This window comes from Oryctolagus cuniculus, chromosome 15 (assembly GCF_051225735.1).
Source record: "Oryctolagus cuniculus isolate XC-2025 breed Fujian yellow rabbit chromosome 15, ASM5122573v1, whole genome shotgun sequence".
Taxonomy (NCBI): domain Eukaryota; kingdom Metazoa; phylum Chordata; class Mammalia; order Lagomorpha; family Leporidae; genus Oryctolagus; species Oryctolagus cuniculus.
This window is the reverse complement of record NC_142881.1, coordinates 46,446,533-46,460,881: the sequence shown is the minus strand read 5'-3', so window position 1 is coordinate 46,460,881 and position 14,349 is coordinate 46,446,533. Positions and strand designations below refer to the sequence as shown.

At 36.2% G+C, this 14,349-nt stretch overlaps 1 protein-coding gene across 5 annotated transcripts in view; it reads left to right on the top strand.

The window, feature by feature from the left end:
* Nucleotides 1–14,349, top strand: part of PCDH15 (protocadherin related 15) — a 1,661,037-nt gene that overhangs the window by 1,513,965 nt on the left and 132,723 nt on the right. For all 5 annotated transcript variants that reach the window (XM_089314076.1, XM_089314072.1, XM_089314075.1 and 2 more), the window contains 2 exons: nt 6,698–6,807; nt 7,939–8,079. In XM_089314076.1, the coding sequence (XP_089170202.1) occupies nt 6,698–6,807; nt 7,939–8,079 (251 nt within the window). The remainder of the gene's footprint in view (nt 1–6,697; nt 6,808–7,938; nt 8,080–14,349) is intronic.

Sequence of the window (14,349 nt, the reverse complement as noted above, 5' to 3'; positions counted from 1 at the left end):
TGGAACTCCATCCACATTCCCTATATGGGTAACAGTGGCCAGCTTCTGCTGCCTTCCCAGGCACATCAGCAGGAAATGAAACTAGTGCCCTGATAGGTGTTGTATGCCAGGCCACCTAAATGCAGGTCTTAGGGCTATTAGTTAAAATGTTATCCACCTTCCCATGTTCATTACAGCATTATTCACAGTAGCCTAGAGCTAGAATCCACCCATGTGTCCACCAGTTGATGAGTAGAAGAAAATGTGGTCTGTGTACACAATGCAATATAATTCATCCTGAAATGAAAGATATCCTGTAATTTAAAACAACATGGTGAACCTAGAGGATATTGTGTTAAGTGCTACAAGTTAGACACAGAAAGACAAATACTGCATGATCTCACATGTGGAATCTAAAAATGTTGAATTCATAAAAGTGAGCTGAGTGATAGTTACCAGGGGCACGGAGTAAGGATGGGCAGATTTGGGAGTAGTCAGCCAAAGAATATAAAGTTTTAGCTATAAATTAGGAATAAGTCTAGCAAGGAGATTATAAGTAATCATGATATATTTATACATGAACTCTGCTAAGAGGCTATATTTTCATTTATTGTAACAAATAATGTGTATGCAGTGAAAAAAATGTTAGCATGATTTTAACAATCCATGATGTATGTATATAAAATATATCTAAATCATCATGACATATACTGTAAATACACATATATAATTTGGTCAGCTAAAATAAATTAAGGAAATAATGAAAACATCAAGATTTTCTGGAAGGAGTCATAAAAGTTGGAACACAGACATTAAGAAAGTATCTTTATCTTAACTCATTTATCAATAACACAAGTTGAACATCTTTCACCTTGATCATTGTGTACCTACCTGTTTTCCTGCTGTACTTTAGTCTTTATTTTTATTTGATGAATTCATTATGTAGTGGAACCAACAAGCCTTTTATAAGAATGTAAATTTAAAAGGTTATCAAAAATAATAATTAAAATACTTTTAAAAGAAATATTTTAAAAGCACAGAGCCTGGTTTTGAGTCCGGGCTGCACTTCTGCTTTCAGCTTCCTATTAATAAATGCCTTTAGGGACAGCAAATGATACTTCAAGTAGTCAAGTCCCTGCCTCCACTTGGAAGACTTTAACTGAGTTCTGGGCTGCTAGCTTTGACTTGGTGCAGCCTGAGCTGATGAGGCCATTTGGGGAGTGAACCAGCAGATGGAAGATTAAACTCTGTCTCTATTTCTCCCTCTTTTTTTGCTACTCTGTCTTTCAAATAAATGAAATACTTCTTTAATTTTTAGAAGAGATAACTGTTTCTTGTGGTTTATTCTTAGCAGTCATTTGTCCGGGAAATGAGAATGTGATTGGTAACTTGACTTTTAACTGTGTTAGTAAGCCCGATATTTCAGTTCTGAGATGGCTTCAAATGTTTTTACTTTTAACGTGCTTTCCATGAATTACTTCAAGAGTAAACATAGCCGGCGCCGTGGCTCAATAGGCTAATCCTCCACCTTGCGGCACCGGCACACCGGGTTCTAGTCCCGGTCAGGGCGCCGGATTCTGTCCCGGTTGCCCCTCTTCCAGGCCAGCTCTCTGCTGTGGCCAGGGAGTGCAGTGGAGGATGGCCCAGGTGCTTGGGCCCTGCACCCCATGGGAGACCAGGAAAAGCACCTGGATCCTGGCTCCTGCCATCGGATCAGCGCGGTGCGCCGGCTGCAGCGGCGGCCATTGGAGGGTGAACCAACAGCAAAGGAAGACCTTTCTCTCTGTCTCTCTCTCTCACTGTCCACTCTGCCTGTCAAAAATTAAAAAAAAAAAAAAAAAAGAGTAAACATAGCTTTCACTAATACAATTCTTGTATTGCCGTCACCAGAAGACTATTTGTTTTAAATCAGATGTTAGAAAGTTAAATTGAAAGATGGGTAGTGATGCATCATTTGTTCTAAATGGATAAATTGGAGATACATTAATTAATAGTGAAGGAAAGATTTTTTTACAAAAGGTATTCTAAGAAATATTTGGGCGTAATTTATTCCTTGTTAAATTTAGGAACAGATTTGATTTTGCTCAATTGAAAGAAAGGAGAGAACCACTGAATATCCAACATTGAATGGTAAAAATCAGAAAATCCATTTATTTATGGCAAACATCATAAACTCTGGGTTCATAGATTAATTCTCACCACTTGATGCTTTAAAAAATAAATTTTCATTGAATGCCAATATTTATTTTGACATTTTGTCAGTTGGAAAATCATGTGGGACTTGTGTTATTGCATAGTTGTTAAGCATTTTTCAATTCTGTACTTTCATCCTTCACTCTATTAATTTATATCTAATCCATCTTATTAAACTTGACTGTTTCTGCCTTTTATGTCTATCTGACTTTATGGCTCCTGATTAATCCCAGCTTCTTCAGTTTGCATTCCAAATATATATGACTTTAAAGAAAGTTTGTAATTTGCCTCAGTCATGTAACTGATACTTTCCAGGGCATAAAACAATAATAAAATAGGTCATGCTTAACAATAAATAGAAAAGAATTGAGGCCGGCGCCGCGGCTCAATAGGCTAATCCTCCGCCTAGCGGCGCCGGCACACCGGGTTCTAGTCCCGGTCGGGGCGCCGGATTCTGTCCCGGTTGCCCCTCTTCCAGGCCAGCCCTCTGCTGTGGCCAGGGAGTGCAGTGGAGGATGGCCCAGGTGCTTGGGCCCTGCACCCCATGGGAGACCAGGAAAAGCACCTGGCTCCTGGCTCCTGCCATCGGATCAGCGCGGTGTGCCGGCCGCAGCGCGCCGGCCGCGGCGGCCATTGGAGGGTGAACCAACGGCAAAGGAAGACCTTTCTCTCTGTCTCTCTCTCTCACTGTCCACTCTGCCTGTCAAAAAAAAAAAAAAAAAAAAAAAAGAAAAGAAAAGAATTGAGCTTTTATAATCTAATGTTTATTATCATAGAGATTCATTTAATTCTAGCCAGGAGAAAATTGCATTTTTATAGTATATTTTGATTCTAGTAGAAAGAACTGTGCTGGAGTAATTAAGACAAAGGTTAATGAGTAGATATTTTGTCTAGAAGTACATTTGTTCTAAATATTTACTCACATAGAAATTGAAATGCTTTTAGTTGTCTGTATAGAAATTAAACTATTTATTGAATTATATCTGCCACTTTTTCAAGGATTATAACCACCCTGAATATGCAATTAAGGTAACAAAAATGCATATAAAATATGAATTTTAATGTCTGAAATGAAATGCTATTTTATAACATTAAAGCTAAAGATAAAACAGTTTTAGGTTATTTCTTTGTTACAATGTTTAAGAATCAGAGTAATTATTTCAACCTACAAAATTTGGTAATAAAATTCAACTTATAAATTTTGCCCATATAATAGCAAGATAGATTTGTAATTTATGTGATGTCTATCATCACAAATGAATTCAATTTTTGAAAATTATTTTATAGTATAAATTATATATGTTTTCTTATGTCAGTTTTTAATAAGTGATGTACAAAAAAGTAGTATATCATTTGATCTGCCATGAGTTAACAATTCATTGCTCTGATATTCAAGCAAGGTATATTGGAGTTATCTGTATCAGTCACCTATTGCATTATAACCATATCACTACAACATACTTAGCATCTTGAAGCTTACATCAGTCAGGAATTCAAGAACATATTAGTTGTGCCCTAAGTTTCATACAAGGTTGTAATCAAGTATTTAGCCATAACTGGGCTCTCATAAGATGCTCAACTAGAAGAGAATCTATGTCCATGTTCATGTGTTTGTTGGTAGAATGCAGTTCCATGCAGAATATTGGGTTAGGAGCCTCCGTTCTTTTCTACCTCTTGGTCAGATATCACATTCACCTCTTTGCCATTTACCACAGGTCCGAGAAAACATATTTGTCTTTGTAGAACTAGCTTATTTCATTAAGTATAATGGTTTGCAGTTGCATCCATTTTGTTGCGAAAGATAGGATTTTGCTCTATTTTATGGCTAAGTAGTATTCCATAGTGTATTGAAATCAACTTAACTTTAGGTATAGCTTCACAGGGAAATTTAGCGTGGGAGGTCTGTTTTAAATAATTGTTTATTTCACTTGTATTGGTATCTGTATCAAAAAGAATCTTCTGCTAGAATGACAATATTGAAATTCTAACCAAAATATTTTTCTAACAGAGTAGAACTCCTGGATAACAGCTTTATTTGCTTTACAAAAGAAATACACCACATATGAACATGAGCAAACAATATAGTACCCTCTTTTGTCCAGAGGTGTATAGCATGTCTGTTTATGTCCTGGGTAGGGTCAGCCCTACCCAAATAACTTAGACTGAAAATAGAAGAGGCATCACTACCCAATGCAATATTTGGTTGTTATCAAAAGAGGGCAGGAAAATTAAAAAAAAATAGGTAAAAGCAATTAAATATAGTTATTTATGCTTTATATTTTTCATTAAAATTATATAGATTGATTGTTATTCTTTGCAAAGAATTAGTTTATGGTTGTCATATGGCATAATGGGTAAAGCCACTGCCTCCAGCTCCAGCATCCCATATGGGCACTGGTTCAAGTCCAGCGGATTCACTTTTGATCCAGCTTCCTGCTGATGTTCTTAGAAAAGCAGCAGAAGATGGCCCAAGTAGTTGGTCCTTTGCCACCTACCTCAGAGACCTGAATGAAGTTCATGGCTCATGATTTTAGCCTGGCCCAGCCCAGATGTTGTGCCCATCTGGGGAGTGAACCAGCAGATGAACAGCATTGATCTACAAAGAAATGAAACTCATCAACAACAAAACAACAACCCAGTTCAGAAATGCAGAAAGGAAATGAACAGGCATCATTCAAAGACTGAAATACAAATGGCCAACAGAGACATGAAAAACTGCTCAGAATCACTAGCCATCAGGGAAATGCATATAGAAACCATAATGAGGTTTCAACTCACCCCAGGTAGAAAGGCTATCATCCCTAATTCAGTGTTAGTGGGAATGTAAACTAGTACAACCATAATGGAAAATAGCATGGACATTTCTTAGGGATCTGAAAATAGATCTGCCATATGACCCAGCCATCCCACTACTGGAAATTTACCCAAATGAAATGAAATCTGTATATGAAAGAGTTACCTGTACCCCCATGTTTATAGTAGCTCAATTCATTATAGTTAAGGAATGGAATCAACCCAGATATCCATTAAATGATGACTAGATGAAGAAAATGTGATACATACACACTGTGGAATACTACTCAGCTGTAAAAAGAATGAAATTCTGTCTTTTACAATAAAATGGATGCAACTGGAAACCATTATACTTAGTGAAATAAGCCATTCTCAAAAGACAAATATTGTGTGTTTTCTCTGATATGTGGTGGTCAATATAGAATACAAAACTTGCATAGGAATGAAATGGACATCTTGGCATAAGATTATCATTTTTAGCCCTTATTTATGTTGCTTTGAAACTGTGGTTTTCCTACTTCTTATTTATCGAATGTTAGGATTAGTGGTGAATTAAGGCTGTGAGTATAGAGTGGATTAAAATTATGTCTTTGCAGAAACTGATGAAGACAAGGGAAGGTGGAATGGGGAAGGGGGAAGCAAAGTGAGGAAAATGCGGTTGTCTTCTTGGAACTATACATACAGAATGCATGAAATTTGTTCTCTTTATATCTATAAAATTTTTAAAATTGTAGTGATTGGGATAGGAAAATATTCAAAGATATTAAGACATGGTATTAAATAATTTTTAAATCAGTTGCAAATGGGTGACACAAGTGCTTATGATTTATAAAAAGTTTGCTTGATAGCAGTATATGAAGACAAAGTTCTGATGGCCTATTTACAAAAGCCAATGTTATAAACATACAACTAATTTTGAAAATAATTTGTCATTGAAAATATATTTGAAGTAAAATAGATACCTAATTTAGTATCTACCTTAACACAGCATGACAAGGATGTAGAGCTGGTGGGAATACAAATTAGCACAGTAACCTGGGAGATAATTTGGCAGCTTCTTACAGAACTAAACAGTTTTAAGTCTTTACTACTTAGCAATCATGCTCTTTGTTACTTAACCCAAAATTTCAAAACCCCTGCAATACAGATGTTTCTTACATCTTTATTCATAATTATCCAAACATGAAAGCAAACTGAGGTATCCTTATTCACTGAAATAAACTGTAAAACAGCCACACAGTGCAAAAATTCCCAGTTCTAAAAAGGAAAACCGTCAAATAATGAACAGATACGAGGAACATTAGATGCCTACTGCTAAGTGAAAGAGATCTCTCTGAAAAGATCAGTGGTTGCCAGGAGACAAGGGGTGACAAGGGATAGATAGGCTGAATACAGAGGATGTTTAGGCCTGTGAAAATACCCTGTATGATATTATAATGGTAGATACATATCTTTTTATAATTTGCCCAAACTCATAGAATGTAAAATATCAATAGTGAAACATAAGGTAAGCTGTAGACTTGGGGTGATTATGACAGATCAAAATAGTTTCATCAGTTTTCAAAAATGTGCTCTTTGGAAAGATGTTCGTAAAAGAGGAAGCTATGCATATAATGGAGGGAAGAGCTATATGGGAAATATCTTTATCTTCCTGTCAAGTTTTTTTATGAACATAAAGCTGCATTTTGAAAGTGGCTCTAAAATCAATCAATCATCTTCTTTAAACCTACAGACCTCCTCCAGTAAGTGAACTTGCAACCAGAGGCACCATGGTTGGTGTCATTTCTGCTGCTGCCATCAATCAGAGTATTGTATACTCCATTGTTTCAGGAAATGAGGAAGGTGAGGACATTTTTAGCCTGAGTTTTCACCTTAGATCAACAGACTTAGATTTGAATTCAATTTATTTTGAATTGTTATTTATCATTTTCCTAACAGAATTTTCAACATCTTAAAAATAATTGATAACTGTACTTCCTTTTACTTTAGACATCACCACCTAACTGAAGCTATGATGTCCCAACCTAATCTTAATCTCTCCCTCCATAAATCTGTTTATGTGAAGATAGAAATGTGGCTCTCTTTATAACCTCTTCCTCCCCCCAAATGATGATTTTATTCAACTTATTCAACAAATATTTACTGAACATGTATTATGTACTGAATACTGTTCTATCTACTAGAGATAGAGCAATGAACAAAATAGTTCACATGCTCATAGAATCGAAGAGTCCAATAAGAGGAGAAGGACATTAAAAATTATTAATCAGATAAATGTGTGGAATTTCAGATGGTGATAAATGCTACCAAAAAATTAAAGATGAAAAGCTATCGCGAGTGAAATAGATGTGATATTATAATATTTACCAATATGGCATGCTTTCCACTCGAATACACACACACACACATATATATATATAATGTACAAAATGATTAAAAACATCAGTGCAAAATATTTTAAAGCAGTTACATAAAATCATGTTTAAAATTACTAACTTTAAACTATCTCTTTGTTCTCTAAAGAATTCTTAGTACAACACTCAATATACAGCATAAGGGTACATTAAATTATAAAAAGCATACTAATCCAATGAATTCAGAGCATATTGAGAAAAATATTAAAAAGAATTCTATAAAAAGAACTTCCAAAAGCCTTTAGTATGGTTTTCAATTCTGTTTCTGTGGTGATGGATATTTTATGTAATGCTCTCCAAACGTAATTTACCACAGAAGCACTGATAGCATCTCAAAACAAAATGAAGCACAATGGAAACACTACAAATTCAAGGCTCCCGTTAGGGAAATATGGATGCTAGTGGTTGCAAGAGCTGAAATGCAGTGTCAAAAAGCAAGAATCTTATCAGTTATACTAAACCCTTTTTGCAAATAGGTGTTCTTGAAATCATGGTACATTTTAATGAGAACTGTTTCCCTGTGAAGACGAATAACATGGTGCTGTGTTTTACCTTCTAGATAAGTTTGGGATTAATAACATCACAGGTGTTATCTATGTGAATGCCCCTCTGGATTATGAGACAAGGACCAGCTATGTACTTCGAGTTCAAGCTGATTCCCTGGAAGTGGTCCTTGCAAACCTCAGAGTTCCTTCAAAAAGTAAGTTAAATCACTTCAGAGCTTTAGCAGAATTTTATTGTTTCTGCTGATTTTCTCATGAAATCTATGTCTAAAGTAAAAATTCTCAGTGGAGAATATAGGAATATTGTTTGTACTCAGAGATGATTGCCTTTTCATTTTAACAGCTGATAGATAGCAGTGCAGGGAATGATTTCATACTCCTAAAATGCATGGTGATAACATACTGTTTCCAAACATTTGTATACAACATTGCTAAAGCACTGTAATTGTCTGTGTATGTCCTTATCCCCACTGTGAAACACTGCTTAAGCCTCTGAAATATGTGTAGTAAAGATTCATGAATATAAGACACTGCCTAAATTGTGTGATGTTTTGTATTTTCTTAGAGCTGAGAATAAAGTATCTTAAAATTAATGGCTTACATTTATTGTAGTTCGTATGCAGTATCATGTTTAATCAGTACACATTTCAAGTATCATCATTGCCTTTTGCTAAAACAGAAGAAAGGTTCAGTGATATTTTTAAAAATGACAGAAAATGAAGAGTCAGGGATTTAAGCCCACATCTTGAGGCTAAAATCTTTTTCCAGCATTACAGTGTAATTTAGTTTACCACACAGGGAAGCAGGTGTAAGCCAGTGTGTGAAGAAAGCTGACACAGATTCTAAGAGATTTAAGCAATAATGGGATGAGTGTTATTCTTTTCCATCTATTGAAGTAATACTCTTTGGCATTGAAGCACTGCACCCTTTTGTAATCGCAGCAACGCTTTGGAATCTACAAGATTCAAGAAATGAAGATTTAATTTAACACCTAGTTGGATACACGCACAGATAGATTGTGAACTGGGAGACAGTATCTGAGACATTATCTTTTACTATCCCTGAACAACTTAGCATGCTAACAATCAGCTACTTTAGAAAAAGGAAGGGGTAAAACGGAGAGAGAATGAGAACAGTGGAGAGAGCCTAAGTGTGTGAAATAAAAGCCAACAAGATGAGAGCAAAAGGCAGATAATGCATTATAGAATTTTCTTTTATCAGTTCAGCAATTGATGACTATAAAAATAAATCACTCCTTTTCATTTATTCAAACCTGACTCATCTAGTGTAGAAGGCTATTAACTTGTTTGTAAAGATACAAGAACACCATTTGAAAAATCAAATTATACATAGGGTACATTTGAAACTAAAGGGATTAAATTGTTCACAGTGACCGGGCATGGCTCACATAATTAAATTGTTTCAAATGGCTGAACAGTTTGTTGAGTTTGCAAAATTTTTAAACTGTAGGGAGTTATATTTTTGAAGAATGGTAGGGAGAGAGTATGCTTCAAATTGTTAATTGAATTGGTTAAATGAGAATTCAAAAGTTTAGAGTTGCTTTAAATTACATAATGTAACTTACCTTAGTGCAAATACAAATAAATAAGAGTGATTAATGAGTCACAACTGTCATCTTTTATATGAACAAGATAGCAGTTACTGTTAGGAAGGAAATTTTGTTAAATATTCAGATTGTAGATCTTAGTATTTCTCAAGAAATACTTGTAGTTTCTATGATCTACATCTGGAATCTAGAGATTCATTAAGTTCTTATAAGTAATTATAATATAAATAGCTCACTATATTATAGTTTATTATTTTATATGATTTTTTTTTTTATTTTAAAAGATTTATCTAGTCATTTATTTGAAAACCAGGATGAGAAAAAAGACAGGGAGAGGCAAAGAAATGTTCCATCTGCTGGTTCATTCCTCAGATGGTCACAACAGCTGACCCTGGGTTAGAAGAAAGTCATGAACTAGGATCTCCATCCTCATCTCCCATATAAGTAGCAGGAACCCAGCATTTGCTGCCTTGTGGGCACATTAGCAGGAATCTGGATCACAAGCAGAGTGTGACTCAACCAACCACTCCAATATGGGATGTTGGCAGGCCAAGTGACAACTTAAGCTGCTGCATCACAATGACTGTCCCTAATCATCATTATCTATAGTTCACTGTGCAGTGATATATCAGGACTTCTTACTCCTATATACTTACAGCTTAGTACCCGTTCTTCAATATTTCTGTTATATATTGTTAGCCGTCGCAAAACACACCAGACACCAGAGTAAGGGGAAGGGTTTATTGGGGAACACCCTACAGACCGGAGTGAAGGGGCGGCGAAGGAAAAAGAAAAGGAGACTGTAAGAGAGAGAGACAGAGAGGAGGGAGAAGAGACGAGAGGAGGAGAGGAGCCAAGAGAGGCCAAGAGAGCGCAGGAGAGAAGGACCAAGATAGCAGGTGTGGAGGAACAGGCCCTTTTAAAACTTTGCCTGAGGGCGGGCAGGGAAGCAGGAGCAGCGAATCCCATTAGGATGGGGGTGGAGCCTGGCTCAGGTAGCTGGGCCATGTGGCCACCTGGCTAAAACTGCGCCAGTTTCCCAACAATTTCCCCTTCCCTACCTCCTCTCTCTGCTTCTCAGACTCAGATGACCATCATTGCACACTTGACTTCTGTGCTACCAGTGCTTTTCAGTTCTACAGATGAATGAGATCATGCGGTGCTTGTCTTTCTGCGCTTGGCTTATTTTTCTTAAGGTGGTAACTTCCAGTTCAACACGTGTTGTTGCAAATGGCAAGGCTTAATCTTTTTTAAATGACTGGATAGAATTTAATTGTGTTTATATACCATAATTTCTTTATCCATTCATCATTTGACGAACACTTGGGTTGTTGGTTGGCCATTGAAGATAGGGCAGTATGCTCATGGAATTGTTTCTTCATCAGAATGATTTCATTTTTGTTGTTTACCTATCTGGTAGCAGGATTGTTGGATATGTGGTGCTTCTGTTTTTCACAGTGACTGTACTAATTTAAAAACCCACCAACAGAATGCAAGGGTTCCTTTTTCTCTTTATCTTGTCCACTATTGGTTGCCTTTTGTCTTTTGACAATCTGACTAGATGAGGTGATATCTTCTTGTGGTTTTGATTTGCATTTTCCTGTTGGTGAGTGATTTAGAACATGTTTTTCCTGTAGCTGTTACTCATTTATATATCTTTCTTTTAGAAATTTCTGTTTAGATATACTGTTCATTTTTAAGTTGAATTTTTGTTTTTTAGTTATTGAGCTTGAGTTCTAGTCTAGTTTATTAATCCTTTGTCCTATGTGTAGATTACAAGTATCTTGTTTCATTGTATAGATTGTTTTTTTCTAGATTATTTACTGTGTCAGAGTTTTTTAGTTTAATGAATCCCATCTGTTTGTTTGTTTGTTTTTTTCCCTGTGATTTTGGGATCGGGTTAAACCAAAAAAAAGAAAAAAACACCTTGCTCATTTCAATGTACTGAAGCATTTTCTTTTATATTTTTGTCTATTAGTTTCAGGTCTTATGTTTAGGTGTCTTATTAATTTTGAGCTAATATTTGTACATGGTGAGGGATAAGAATCTACTTTCGTTCTTCTTTGTGTTGTCTTTTACAATAATTTAAATGTAAATCTAGGACTAATAAAAGTTTATCTACTATACTCATGTGTATGTGTAAGTACCCCAGTGGATATGCAGAGGTGAGACCAATTAACAGATTCATGAATTATCCTCTAAGAAATGCATGAAGTTAAATGTCAGTTTGTTTAATGCCTGATACTTTCAATATTGTTATTAACATTTTATGGCTGACCTTTGCCTCTTAATTTTGAAACAAACTCATGTGTTTTAAACATGGGTTCTTTTATTAATAACTGTTAATGACCTATAATCAATCTCAGTCCATTAGAAATGCAAATAATAAGTCCATAATTAAATTGAAGTTAATTAATTAGGTGTCTAAAGGTTCAAGCCTGCTTTAGATTTTAATCTACCATCTATAAAACCAGTAGAGGTAATAAAGAGAAGAAGTTTAGTTCATTAAAGTATTTTATTCTGGTTTCTTTAATAAGAATTTACTAATGAAATAAGTTTTAAATAAATTTTTGATATTAAAATTAATAATTTAAAAATTAGAGGTACTTTGTATATTCCACACTAGGAATATTTAAAATGTTAATCTGGTAGAATGTATCATATAAAACTTGTAAAAATTACATAAGATATAATAATGACTCTGCATGTATCAGCTACATAATCAGCATTATCATGTCATAGAAAATAGCCTTTCACCTATATTCCTACTTCCCACTGCATTATTGAAGTAGGCCAGAAACAAAACATTGTATCTGTAAATACTTTAATAGGTATCTTAGAAAGATAAGGACTCCTGATTACAAGATCACTCCAACAAAAGTTCTTCAATACCAAACCTGTATCTAATAACTTATTATTAAACATTCTTTTACATCAGAATCCAAATGAGGTCCATGCATTCATTCAGTTGATAAGTCTTTTACATTTCCTCAGTTTGTAGGCTTCAAAACCATGATCCCTTTTGATTCACTTTGATATTTGTTTGTTCAATAAACCAGATTTGTGAAACCTGCATTTTGATGACTGTATTTCCAAAAGATCATTTCATATTTTTCTGTCTCCTTTATTTCCAGTAAATCAGTTATGATATCTGGAGTCTTGATCAGATCAAGGTTTGTTTATTTTTTAAGCAAATAAACTATAAGTGTTATTTTCTCTTTCCTTGAACATCAAATCTCTTTGATTCTCATACTGCAAGGATGGTTGTCATAGTGTTTTCCTGGATCCATTAATTCCTTCCTTTCATTTCTTATTCTGTTCGTTAGCCAAAATATTAATATAAAGAGCAATTTTTATCAAATATTTGGATACCCTGAAATCCAATTCCTGTTAGAAAGGCAAGAAAAAATAATATTTGACTCTTTCCCTTTATTTACTGGTTATCAAAAAAATGAGTTGGTTCACATATGTACTCCAAGTGGACACAATACTTTTATCTCTACATAAGCTTAATACTTTTGGTCTCTTGTACAACTTCTGTAATGTTCAACTATGTTATACATTAAAAGTAAAGGGAGAAAATAAAGGGCAAAAGGGTGTGGCTGTGCTCCCCAAAATTTTATCTAGTAAGAGAGGTCTAGAGCTAGATGTGAGCAAGGGGCTATGGTTTTTTTCCACTCTCACTTTAAAGTGTTTTGGTAAGCTTTTTGTTATTCAACTAAAATCCCTCAGAGAGCTATTTACAAAACAGGAAAATTTATGTTGGCTATATTGGGGAATTTACAATCTAAGATCAGGCAGCCCTATTGGTATGGCTGACAAGGATAGTAGACAACAGAAAATGTGTACAGAGAACACATGACCAGTAAGGATGATATCAGACCCAGGGAACACACTGTGTCCCTGGGTTCCCTGTGCTTGTTCCTTTTAAAACCATCATGGTTACATCATGGGACCCTATGCTGGCAGCCTAATCTAATACAGTCAACTCCCCAGAGGCCCCTGTGGGGAACAACTGGGAGCAACTCGGACTAGACTAAGTTACTGGAATTAAGACTTATTCTATGCATCTGCTTTCCCACAATATGGCGCTGAGAAGGGAAACAACTTCTACACAGCTGCCTCCAGTTCAACAAATAAACTGTGGGACCTGCTCCTGATTGGAGGAGAGCAGCGTACTCGGCATGTGGGTAGCAGAGTTGGGATTGGTGGAAGAGGACTATAAAGGAGGAGAGAGACGGCATGCACCAGGAACATCTAAGGGGAACATCCGAAGGAACACCTGTGCAGCCCCCGAGAGAGCCGGCCGGCGGTGTGCCGCTCCCCCGCAGAAGTGGGGAAAGTGGCAGGGGGAACCGCCCCTCCACGGAGGTGGAAGGGTCGGTAGCCAACCCGGGAAGAACCAGCAGCAAACCCGGGAGGGCCAAGCAGACAAAAGAACAGCGCAGGGTCCTGTGTCGTTCCTCCAAGAAGACGGGGAGCGACATAATGGTGCCGTGACTCGGATATGAAGCCTAGGCAGGGTTTAGTGTCGTTCCCCCCTGAAGACGGGGAGCGACAGCCCCAACCTTCAGATGTCATAATTGATCAAACCTCCATGCTAATCCATCAACCATTAACACTAATCCATTAGACTTGAACATAAGACTTTAGTGTGTAAATGTCTGCATGAATTTGGGGAGCCAAATTCCCTTTATTCTGCAACATAATGCCTGCTTTCACTTTGCAAAAGCTACTTGGCCTTCCTCCGTCTTTATTTTCTCTCTCTCTTTCCCCTTCCTTTTCTCTCTCCCTCCTTCCCTTCCTCCTTCTCTCCTATATACCTTCCTTCCTTCCTTCCTTCCTTCCTTCCTTCCTTCCTCCTTTTTCTGTTTTTTTTTTTTTCATTCATATTAATACT